This window comes from Python bivittatus, unplaced genomic scaffold (genome assembly GCF_059951505.1).
Source record: "Python bivittatus isolate LINGU-HERP-01145 unplaced genomic scaffold, Pbiv_v1 ctg000110_np1212, whole genome shotgun sequence".
NCBI lineage: Eukaryota > Metazoa > Chordata > Lepidosauria > Squamata > Pythonidae > Python > Python bivittatus.
Window position 1 is genome coordinate 346,002 of NW_028277045.1, and position 12,627 is coordinate 358,628.

General features: G+C 44.0%; 1 protein-coding gene across 3 annotated transcripts in view; it reads left to right on the forward strand.

The window, feature by feature from the left end:
• The window catches only part of KSR2 (kinase suppressor of ras 2), a 153,698-nt gene that overhangs the window by 87,004 nt on the left and 54,067 nt on the right, over positions 1-12,627 (forward strand). For all 3 annotated transcript variants that reach the window (XM_007434513.4, XM_025170714.2, XM_088136637.1), the window contains 3 exons: positions 2,236-2,404; positions 2,728-2,769; positions 4,395-4,461. In XM_007434513.4, the coding sequence (XP_007434575.2) occupies positions 2,236-2,404; positions 2,728-2,769; positions 4,395-4,461 (278 nt within the window). The remainder of the gene's footprint in view (positions 1-2,235; positions 2,405-2,727; positions 2,770-4,394; positions 4,462-12,627) is intronic.

Sequence of the window (12,627 nt, forward strand, 5' to 3'; positions counted from 1 at the left end):
TTCCCCAGAGAGAGCAGATGTGCAGTTTAGGGCCTCCTAGACTCTTGGTTTCTGCTCAAAGAGCAGGCGGTAGCCATGCCGAGAAAGGCCTTTGCACAGATCCATTTTGTGCATCAACTGTACCCATTCCCAGATTGGGAGGCCCTACTCACTATTACTCATACTTCAGTCACCTCCTGTCTGGATTATTGCGATGCCCTCTGCATAGGCATCTCTTGAAGGCCATTCAGAAGAACAGCTGGTCCAGGAGGGAGCGGCATGGTGCCTCCATATGCCCATGTAACACCTCTTCTTCGTGAGCTGCACTAGCTCCCAGCAGACGTCCAAATACAATCTAGGTGGTGGTTATCACCGATAAAACCCTTCATGGCACAGAGCTGAGTTATTTGTGGGACCCCCTATCCCCAGTGATCTCTGCTCATCCCACAGATTCTGACAGGAAGTGCTCTGGGTTCCCTCTATTAAACAATGCTACCTAAAAGCACCTAGGAAGTGTGTCTTCTCTGTCACGGTTCCTGCCCTTTGGAACAGCATTCCCCCCACCACCAAAGATCTCAATGGGCTAACCCCGCTGGCCACCTGAAAGCTTCTGAAGAGCCAGTTCTTCCCCTGGGCATGGGGCCAGGCTGTTTGGGTGAGCTTGTCTTGGTGTATTGCTGTATGTTTTTGAATCATTCCAAGCGCTTTGGTTAAAATTTGCCCTTTGAAATTGATCCTATTTATTGTTGGTTGTTTTTAAATGATCTTTAGCTGCCCAGAGACTCTTGTTGAGTGAATGGCCATATCTGTTTAAATCAGAAATAAAGAAATAAACTTCTGATTGATTAACCTCTGAAGGAATGCCCTCCCCCAGGCTGTAAAATGGGATCCCACTGGGCGAAGGCTTCAGGAGTCAGTCTTGCTTGGCCCCTGCTAAGGACTTGGTCTTGTTGGGCAGTGGGGAACTTTGGCTTTGCTCTTCACCCTTTGCTTCCTCCTTGACTGTTCTGTTCTGCAAGGTAGAGCACCAAAAACCCTTTCCGGGGCAATGCTGAGTCCAGAGTGTGGTGAAAGAGGGCAAGTGAAGAGGCAGGGATGGCTCTGTTAAGAGAAGAGAGTTGACAGATGGGGACATGCCTAAGGCTGCCTCCCCATCCCCCCAAATTAATTTGAAACTCCCCCTTGTCTTCTGCTAACTCCACTGGCTTTCTTTGCCTGCGTTAGGAACTCTTCTCCACCATGGCATTATCAAACAGTTGGCAGGCAGCAGCCCCATAGAGCTGCATTAAGGATGTGCAGTGTTGTGCGAAGCTCCCATCTGCCATCCCTTACCACAAAATGCCCTCGGTTGCCCCTTTAAGTTAAATGGCCCATAAAGAATGATCGATGGGGAATAACTGGAGCCAAATTGGATTCTCCAGAGGACAGGAGGGGCTTTCCCTGCCTCCCTTTTCTCCACCCAAATATCTCCACCCCAAATACCTTCCACTTCTGCTGCTGCCCAGATGGAACTTTACTGTCAGGAGCACCAGGTGGAGCTTTGCTATCCAAGCACACTGGTGAGAATTTCTCACTCCATGGGCAAGATAAGTTGAGAGCTGGGCAGCCTCCTAGCCAGTTAAAAAAATCCCAACGCTTCTCTTTCTTGCTTTGGTGGCTTTTCGTAGAAAGGTTCACGCACAGCTGGACAAGCTCAGCCAAACTCCTTCCAAGAGATGGGCAATCCCAACAGAAAGTTTAATGACACCAGCACCCTCAGGAGCTTGAGTGAATAAAACCACTGAACTAAGCTAAATGAATAAAATACTGAACTAGCCTGGGAATGGAGGCCTTTCGAAGGGGGAAGATGACAGATGTTGGCATTATGTTATGCCCCAGGTACAGAGGCAAGACGTGACTAAAAGGAGAACATCTGCCAATGAGGTCAAATAATTCTGGGATTGATGATCTGTTAGTATGCCTTGTGATTTTACTCCTGCTTGATGAATTAAAACCTTAGTAATGGTTGGGGTGTGTGCCTCTGCAGCACTCTTGCAAAGACAGTGTAAGAAGATAAGAAGCTGATCAGACACTGGCCCACCCAGACCAACCCTGACACACAACAAGACTTCAGGCAGTTTTCCTTGCTCTCCCTGAAGAAGTCTAATTGCCATATGGTCCCTTCTGAGTCAAACAGGTCTTCTGGAGAAGGCCAAACTGGAGACGTTCAGGGCTGCTTGTGAAGTGCTCATCAGATTGTTGTTCCTTCTCTTGTAGGATCACATTCCAGTGCCCTACCAGCCTGACTCCAGCAGTAATCCCTCCTCGACGACATCATCCACACCTTCTTCACCAGCTCCCCCTCTCCCACCCAGTGCCACACCACCTTCGCCCTTGCACCCCTCCCCGCAGTGCACGCGGCAACAGAAACAGTTCAATTTGCCAGGTACCTAATGGGATGTATTCAGTAATGATTAAGTCACTATTATGTGCAACGGCCAGTTCTTGCCAGAGATCCCAGGGTCTAATATGATGTTCTTTAATCAATCAGGGTCCTTCTGATGCCTCTGAGTGAGCTGGCAAACCCCCTTTGCACTTCCCTTGTGAGATGTTTATTATCCTGGTCACCTGGGGAAAGGAATTTAATTTTAGCATGAAGATTAGTTGAATGCTGGAGCTTGCCAGAAGATAATGCTGGACACTGCCTTTGTAAAAAATAGTGAAAAGCGAATTACTTATTCCTCCTAAATTGTGTTTTCACTTTTCCAGCTTCCCAGTATTACAAGTACAAGCAGCAATTCATTTTTCCAGGTAAGCGTTTACAAACAATGACATGATTAACCTCTAATAGGAAGCCTGCTAGAGAATCAGAAAGTCTCTGCCTGCATGTACACAGGGATATATTGTTTGTCAATGGAAAATAGATCTGTTGCTGGAATTCTTGTAATCCCATCCTTTTTGCCTCAATAAATCTTGCTAAAGAGAACTCTGTGAGCAACATATTTGGCTTTGGGCTTCTCCCAAACACCCTGGCAAAGTGTGTTTCACTGGCTCCAGAAGAAAAGAAAGGAAGTAGTTGTTGGAATACAGTGGTACCTCGGGATACGAACATAATCCGTTCCGTGACTCTGGGCGTATCCTGAGTTGGTCGTAACCCGAAGGAAATTTCCCCATAGGGTTCAATGTAAATCCGGTTAATCCGTTCCGCCCTCCGAATTTGGTCGCACCCCGAGGCAAATTTCCCCGTAAGGTTCAATGTAAATACGGTTAATCCGTTCCGCCCTCCGCCCGAATTTGGTTGCACCCCGAAGCAAATTTTCCCATAAGGTTCAATGTAATTATCGTTAATCCGTTCTGGCGTCCGCGGACCACACGTCAGGGGCGGGAAAACGGCCGGGCGCGGCGCGGCACGGCGGGAAAATGGCCGGGCGTGGCGCAGCGCGGTGGGAAAATGGCTGCAGACCACGTGTCAGGGGCGCAAAAATGGCCGCGGACCACGTGTCAGGGCGGAAAAATGACCGTACCCCTAGGCGGAGTTCACACATCGAGGTAAATTTTTGCGGCCGGAGCTGGTCATAACCCGAAAAGTTCGTTAGTAGAGGCGTTCGTATCCCGAGGTACCACTGTACAGGGAAGGGGTGATGGGGAGCATCCGTACCAGGTTGCATTCTGGTTAATTTTTTTTGCGGCCAGCCAACCCCCTGAAATCATTTCCTCACTGTGTTTTATATTGTCTTCATAGCATTGCCCAGCCCTTGCTGAAGTGATATAAAACCTGACATTATCTGGAGGCTGAGTCATGGCAACTGGACTTCTTTTCTTTGGTACGTTTCACTGCTTGTCCAGAAGCTGCTCGGACAAGCAGCAAAACGGATCAAACCAGAACCAGTTGCCATGACTCAACCTCCAGATAATTCCATCTGGATGACTGAGAATCTTCATCAACAAAACCTGACATTGTTACTGTGATTTCAGCCCAACGATGGTTGGGTGACTCCAGAAGATGCTGTAAAGAGCTAGTGGGGAAATTATAGCATTTGGCGACTAGGCCAGTCCCCCAGGAGTCATTGTGTGAGAACACAGAAGATTGTTCTGAAAATTCCCAAGATATCCACTGTTTCAAATCCACGTTGCCTTCCCGGGGGAGGCCTTTACCTTCCCATTGGATTCTGCTCCCCTGTTCCATACATAGCCTCAGTTCCTACCATGCCTCCTGTCAGGGACAATGCTTCTGGAAGAAAGATGCTGAATGGAGTTGTGCCCCTTGAACTCAAAGATGCTTTTTCTAGTGGAGGATGCAGTAGACTAAACTGACAAAACCATATTGGGTTGTCAGACACAGCAGCCAGAATTCCGCCAATTGTTTCAACACCTTCCAAGGATGTGAAGGCACCCTATCGCCCCCTTTTCTGAACAGGATTTTCTTTTCTTTTCAGATGTTGTGCCTGAGATGCCCACCCGACCACCTCAAGTTGTCCTCCATCCAGTGAATTCAGACCCAATGTAAGTGTCTCACTATTTGTCCTCCTTTGAACCATAGTTCATTAGAGACAAATCTTTAGAAATTATTCCTTCTCCTTCTCCTTCTCCTTCTCCTTCTCCTTCTCCTTCTCCTTCTCCTTCTCCTTCTCCTTCTCCTTCTCCTTCTCCTTCTCCTTCTCCTTCTCCTTCTCCTTCTCCTTCTCCTCCTCCTCCTCCTCCTCCTCCTCCTCCTCCTCCTCCTCCTCCTCTATTCATACTGCCTTCTTAGGAAAGACAAAGTCTATTTTCCTGTGTGGGAGAGAACACAAGACCACATCCAATCTCTTTGATTCATGGTGCCTCTTACTAAAGAATATGGGTTTTGATACTTTTAATGGGCAAATCAGTTCATTTCTAATTGTATAACTTTCACATGTATTTCATTATGTATCCCTTATATCTCCTTTCCTTGAGATTAAAAAATAAATCTGCATTTGCTGTTAAACTGATTTTTGCCTAAACAATATATGTCCAGAGTGTTTTCCCCCCAGTGCATTTCTGTATGGATTGCCATCCTCAAGCACATTATTTGTAAGGCATCTTCTGGTCATGAACTGCTCTACAAGATTTGGGGAAGGCCATCATCTAAAAGTGCGCCATTTGCCATCCATGCATGAGCCAGAGAAATTGGCATCAAGTTAGCTTGCTTGAAAATGGAAACGAAAAGAAATGTCTCTAGCCTCCTGCTGTCAAGTAGTTCAGGACTGTAAGAGAGCTCCCCAAGCATTTTGGCACCACCTCTTGTCAGGGGATCGTGCCTATGTGCTAGTTAGCCAGAGGCATCCCTGCTCATCTCACCTGGCGGTGTTTCCAATGACGTTGGAGCAGTTTTGTTTCTGAGCACCAGGATGGCAGCAGCTTGTGCCCATATGCCTCTGCTTATAAAATCTCTTCAAGCCTTTGGGCATATAGGGAAGTTACGTTCTCTAGCAAAGAAGATTCCCTACAGAAAAATAGAAGAAGGAATGCCCCATGATTCAAAAAAATCTGTTAGGGCAGGCATGTTCTTTTTATGAAACAGTGTCTTCAAGTGGGACTCAGGAGATGTGCCTTCTCTGTAGTGGGGCCTGTCCTATGGAATAGCCTTTCCTCTGAGATCTGGAGGACCCCAGTCCTCTCAGCCTTCTGGAAGGCCATGAAGATCTGGCTTCTCCCCCAGGCACTGGGCCAGGATGTTAAATGAATCATTGTACAGGTTGTTTATGTCGTGAGTTTGTTATGCATTGTCTTAGGAATTGTTTTATTGTTATTTTTTAATTGTGTTTCCAGTTTTGTATACAGGGGTTTATCCTATTGTTTCCTCTTGTGCATTGGTTCTTAGCAGCCCAAAGTTATTTATTTAAAATGGGTGGTTTTATAGAATGTATCGATCAATCAATACAGTACAATATAATACAATAGCCTAGAATGTAAAGGAGAAGCTGCAGGTGATTAAAATGAAGTGGGAATATAAGCCACTGGCTTAAAGCAGAGATAGAGAAACACTAGAGTGGAATTTAGACTGCTGAGTGGTTAGCAGTTGATGGGCAAGAGGAGCAAAAATTTTTCCTAGTTCAAGAATACTGAGAAAAATTGGAGGTTTGCCTCAGGCTAATTGCTTATTTGTGTGTCTATATTTTTAAGGAGAAGCTGGAAAGACTATGGAGAGAAAGAGATTTTTCCCCCTGCATTTTAAACTGATTCTATTTTACCTGAACTATCAGAATTTGCCCATGTTTACATGTGCACAGTTATACAAAATGCTTGGGGACACCAGGAGGTGTGGGTGCTAAGAATACCTTTTGAGGGGATCTAATGAGAAAATGAAAAATAGTCTCAATCAGATTATTATTAAAAATCTGGGAAGAACATTTTAAGAGATGGAAGAGTTGTAAGAACATGGTAGCTGGTCTTTTCTTATTCTTTTTGCATATTAGAAGAAGCAAGAGGGCCGGGTAGAAATGTGCTGATACAAAAAAGTCCAGCTTCAGGAAATGTTGGGTGTGGTGTAGAGGCTAAGGAGTTAGACTTGAACTGGGGAGAGCCAGATTCAAGTCCAAACTCAGCCACAGAAGTTCACTAAGTACTGGGGGCCAGTCACATTCTTTCAGCCCATCCTACCTCACAGGTTGGTTGTAATGATAAAAAGCAGGAGAAACAACGTTTGCTGCCTTGAGCTCTCAGAGCATAGCAAGGATATAAATGCAATAAATTAATATGAAAAGAAAGAAGATTCTGTTGGGAAATAGCTCTTATACAGGTCAAAAAATCTTATACAGGTCAAAAAATCATGTCCTATCATAGTCAGCTGCTATTTTTTAAAAAAGAAAGAGAAATCTGAAAACAATGTAAAGAGGAAGGTGACTACCCCAAGTGATATCAACTTTGATACGTTGGCATGTGAGTTTACTCACCTGGTAGGAGAGAGAGACCATGATTACGATTGATGTGACTTACACACACACGGAAAATCGCTCTGTATGTTCTGGCTCTGCATATAATGTATGCAAATTATAATCACTGACAACAGGTCAGTTCTAACTTTTCCTCTGCAAAGAAAAAAACAGAAGGAAAAAAAAAAAGATCTTGTTTGCAACCCAAGAAGCACCTCTGGGCTTGAGAAGGTCATGGCGACACAGGGAGGCAGCTGCTTTATCAGTTCCCTTGGACAGACTTGTCCCAGGCTTTCAGGCCAGAGTAATTGACTTCTGCAAGGCGAGAGGATGGAGAGCGGCAGCTGTTCGTACATCAGAGATTAAAGAAGCCTCTTCCGTTGGAACGTGCGGCTTAGAGATGAATTGCCAACCTTGTCCCCACTTTGAAAAAGCAACACTCCTTTCTCTCCACTCTCATCTTCTCCTGTCTCATTCTGACTGAAGCCCATTCTGCTTCTGCAGGCATTTGGACAAACCTGTCATCAAGGAAGTTCCAGAAGTCCTCTTAGCTGTCCTTCTCCTCTGTCCTTCCTTTCCTTGAAAGCACAGGATTGATTTTGCTGCAGAGGAGGAGGAGGAGGAGGAGGAGGCAGCCAGGTTTCGCTTGCAGAGTGCCTCAGCTTTAACCTGGTCCTCAAAGTTCCTCCCACGCCCCAACTTTGCTTCCTTCCCCTTGCCCTCTATCCCACTCTCTTCTTTCATTGCTTTAAGAATTCAGGGAAGAACTAAAGGATCATTGTTAACAAGCAGAACAGTCAGCTGGTTTCTTTATTCAGCCACATTTAGCCATCAGGGCTCTTCAGAGAGCTTAAGCAAGTGAAAAGCAATTGTGGTAAAGTTAAAAAAAAAAAATTGGAAATCACATATCCTCATAGCCTTTATATTCCATTATATATATTCTTTAGATTTCATTTATGCATTCCTCTCATATCCCATCTTTCTTCCTGGAAGCTCTGCCAGCTTCTTCTATCACTTCACCAGTTTGGGTTTTCTCTCCTTCCTTCCTGCCCTGAAGAGCACAGAGGCGCTCCAGGACCATATGTCACCTCCCCACCACAAGCCTTGGGGTGGTCCCCAACTGCTTCCAACAGTTGCCTGTTAATCCAGCAAAAGAGTATCATCAAAGACCTGGAGGATAATCACATTAATTGTCTTCTGTTCATTTAATTGCAGCTCCATTTACATTTAAATTCCATTACAAGCCATGTGTGATCCCTGGTCTGAAAAGAAGATGAGCTACACATTCCTACCTGGGCTGTCACACACCTGTATGAAATTCAGGCTGAGGATCTTCTGCCCTTACTCAAACCACTGCTCCATTTTATGGCTATTATTTTCCATACCTGCATTAGGGAATGACTGCATCACTAACTTTTTGCATATAGCTTCAGAAAAAGACAGTTGAGGCTAGCGTTGAATTCAGAATTTAATCCCCATTCCAATAAAACCCTCTCTTGCGTGTTCCCTCTGGCCCCATTGGAGAAATTTATTTGGGTCCTCAGTACAAGGGTCTCCTATGGTTCCACTTCATGAAAACAAATACAGAGATGTATAATTTTTCTGCCTTTCTGACATCGTTCATCTAGCTTGGCCTTTAGCTCCTCCTGTAGATCAGCTTGCCACAGGCTGATTTTTCCTGGCTTTGTCCTCCATTAAAACCATGCCATTAAAAAAAAATCATCTACGTTCTACTGAAGTATGGGGTGTGATGGGGTTGTTTGGCAAAATTACCTGGGAACGAGTCCAGACTTAGACCCATTTATGCAGCCATACCTGTTGAGATAACGGGGTGAATCCCTTCCCAACCAGGGCTGTAAATCCACTTCTTGCAGTTGCATCATTAGAAGGTGACCTCTCTTTTAAAGCTTCACCAGGCCTCCTGAAAGGCGAAGCCATTTTACGTGGACAATCTTGCTCTGCTAGTGCCTGGATTTTAGAAGATTAGCTGACAATCAATGAAACTTGCGTGAAAAATTGACTCAACAGCCACATATATTCCACGATGGTTCACCTGAGCAGCTCATTCTGTAAGGATTGGAAAGAGATAATTTGAGAGTGTCTCCAAAATAATAGACTCCCAAAAGTAGGGCTGCCGTTTTTGGCAGGAGGTCCAAGGGGAACATCCAGCCTTTTCCTCTCAGCTGTGTTCCTAATCCTTTTCTATTTCTTAATTCATGTCTCACTTGTACCTGCATTAGGGATGTTTCCAACCCTCCCTCCTAATCTCATCCTACCGCATCCGAAAATAACAGCTTATTTTAGGAGGGATAAAGCAAACTCTGCAGCTTGCAATACTTTATAACCCCCTGCCTGGGATTGCTGCATTTAGATTTTGGAATCGTCGAGTTGCAAGGGGTCATTAGGCTATCACTTGCCCAGTGTGTAAATCCAAATTAAAACATCCCTGATAGACAGCTGTCCAGCCGGTGCCTGAATTCATTCCATGAAGAAGAGGTTAACATCTCCCTTGATAATTGGTTTTCTGTTGCCAAACTGCTCCTACTGCTAAAAAATCTTTTGAGCTGTGAGGAGCAAGAGGTTCAACTTCTTCGGTGGGGCACCTGTTTTGCCAGTTATCAAAGCTGTGATCAGGTGCCCAGGCAACTGGTTCTTTAGTTCTTTTAGATCCAGAGACAATGAACACACCAGTAGGTAAGGAGATTCTAAGCTTTATTGTTAATCTAGCAAACAGATTTCAGCAGGAAGACAGCAGCATAAGGTAGAATTAAACAGAAATGCATAAGCATAGTATAAAAACATAACATACGAAGCAAGATGATACACCTCTTCCCTACTGTCGGGAAGGCAGGGGAGAGACCCCAAGATGGTTTCAATAACACAGCACCTAGTCCCAAGGCCCGTGTCCATGCGCCAACCTCCAGGGGCAATGCCAGGGCTTTAATAAAAGTCCAGCACTCCAATTCCATGATTCTGTTTTGGAGCCGGGGCCCTGAAAGTGACCTTGACTCGATGTGATACCTGCTCCAGAGCCTGAGAACTGTATAGATAAGCTAGTGCTTAACCTAAACAATCCTGAAGATTTTCCTCCCCCCGCCCACTTCTAAGTAAAAATGAAAAACAAGCCAGCTAAGCATTATTATAATTCAAAGTGAGCTTTCTTAACATGAGCAGGAGAAATCAAACCATGTCTCCTAAGCTCCCCAAAATAAAAATGGTCTTCTGCATTGCCACTACAGCATGTCTTCAGGCACCTAGAAAATGCTGTCGTATCTCCCCACTCCTCACCCTAGTTGTTTTTTTTTTTTAGGTTAAACATACCAGCACCTTTAGTTTATTTTCACAAGACTTACTCTCCACTTTTCTGATCATTCTCCATGCCCTTTAGGTACTGGTTCCAGTTCCTTCGCATCCTCCTTCAAATGCAGTGCCCAGAACCAGACACACTACTTGGAGTGATGTCTGACCAAGGCAGAATAGAGTAGGCGATTATTTCTCATGATTCAGGAAATGCCCTTCTGTAATGCATTTGCCTTTTTAACAGTCACGTCAGGGTGCTGAATATTCGGCTTGTGATCAACTAGTTCCAAGATCTTTTTTTAGACATACTGTTATCAGACTATATTTCCCCTATCCTCTGCCTATGCATTGGATTTCTCTTTCGTAATGTCCAACAGTAGGACCAGCTCTGATAATTTGTGCATGCACGTGCGAGCAACTCCCTCCCCCCGTAGAAGGGCAGTTCTTGAAATGTCCCTACCTTCAAATGTACTCCATTTCTCATAATGACTGATGTTCCGCTCAACAATCTACAAATAATTTGTTCATAAATAGATGCATTTGTTTTCATGTCATTAACTATGTAGTATAGTTGACCGGAAAAAGCAAATTTCAGTTTATTTCAGATGAGTGTCTTACATGTCATTTTTCAGAAACCTAGTGGACTTTGGAGGCTGCTAATGATATATGCCAAAACTTGTATTTAGTCTGGCAACCCATCAAACTAACTCTCAAGAAATTAATATTTGATTTCTGAATCAATTTAGAGTTTAAGTGAACTTCAAATGTGTTGTTGCACATTTGTTCAGCACAATTAACTGTACTTCCAATGTGCATTATAACGCACAGTTATTTTTGTCTGTAAGGGCTTTTTTCATATTGTAAGCCATTTTAGCAATAGCTCTTGGTCTTTTGAAGGGTGTCAGAGGAGAATAATCTTTTTTATGTTACTTGCTATGGAAACCGCACACCATTTATTGCTTTGAAAGTTGTCATCCAGCTTCCGTCAATCAAGAATTGAACTATGTCTACTGTGAAGACTGAATGAAGAATCAGGTCTGAAGGGGTGTGAAGTAATAAAATCCTTGGAATAGGTTCATACATCATACAGTTCTGTTAACCATGTTTTGAGGAATAAGTCAACATTGGCTGGTGATATGCTAAGCCAAACTCCATGGTTTACAGAGCACAGTGGCTAGTTTCATACAATAGACTAAACCCAAATTTACAAACCAAAATAATGGCTTAGCATAATGTGTGAACCCGGCCTTTTCCTGGAGTTGTGGGAGGCCTTATATGCCATCTAGTCCAATACCCTGTTCAACAACAACAACAAAATCCACAACTTGAGCTTCCCGAGCAGATAGCAGTCCAGTCGCTGCCTGTACATCTCCCATGTTAGAGCGCTCAGCGTACAATTGGTTCCATTGTTCAGCTGTTCTTAAATGTCACATAATGGTCAATAAAAATCATAAGAGTAGGAGAAGGCTTTGTAAGATGTCTAATCCAAACCATTACTTGATGTATGAAATCTAGATCTGGGACATTTCCAACAGGTGACCATCTAAACTCAATTTGCGTAAGGAATTTCTTTCCATGCTCAAACAGTTCTGGCCATCAAGATGTTTCTCCTGAAACTCAGATGGAATGCACCTTCTTGGGATTTTTGCTCTTTAAACCCAGCTTTAAGCTGCACTCTTTGAGACTTTGTAGAACAAACCTTTGCTTTCTTCTAGGTCCTCCCTTTGCTTCCTTCAGTTCTTTTATTAGCGTTATTATATCCCATCTCAGCCTTCTCTTTTCCACGTTAGATATTCTAATTCACAGGACTTGTTTTGCACAGATCAGACTCTCTTTCTTGCTTTCTGCAAAACTAATTTCATTTGGCCCGACTTCTTTAAAGCATAGGGCCAAGACACTGACACAATACAGTATCGCCAGCGAAGACTAGCAAATTCAGGGAGAATCAGATTCAGGAGATGATCCAATGGGGAAAGGGTTTGTTTGTTTGTTCAATTTATGACTACCCAACTCCCAATGACGTTGGGGGGCTTACAATTAAAAGTAAGGGAAAAACAAAGAAATCATAAGAAGCCCAAAGGCAAACATACCACCCCCCCCAAAATACAACAGGCTCAGCCATCACCCTGCCACAAGCCTGGGACAATAGCCAGGTCTTTAATAGCTTCCCAAATGTCATCAAGTTTATGAGGCTATTGTGTAACAAAAACAGTCAGTAGTCTGAATCTGCTACTTTCACACTTTTCAGAATCAGGATACACCATTAATCCCAAATGCAAAATGCAAAATACAACAAGTTGTAATTGGTTAGCCTCTCTCCCTCCTTTCCTTTTCCAATTCTTTCCACCACTATCCCTCCTCTGTTTCTCAGGACACAGCTAAGTTGATTAAAGCCCTAGTAGCTTCATTTGCACAAATGCTAACCTTGGTGAGCGATAACCTTGAGTAGGGTTTTTTTCATAGCTTATCACGTCTG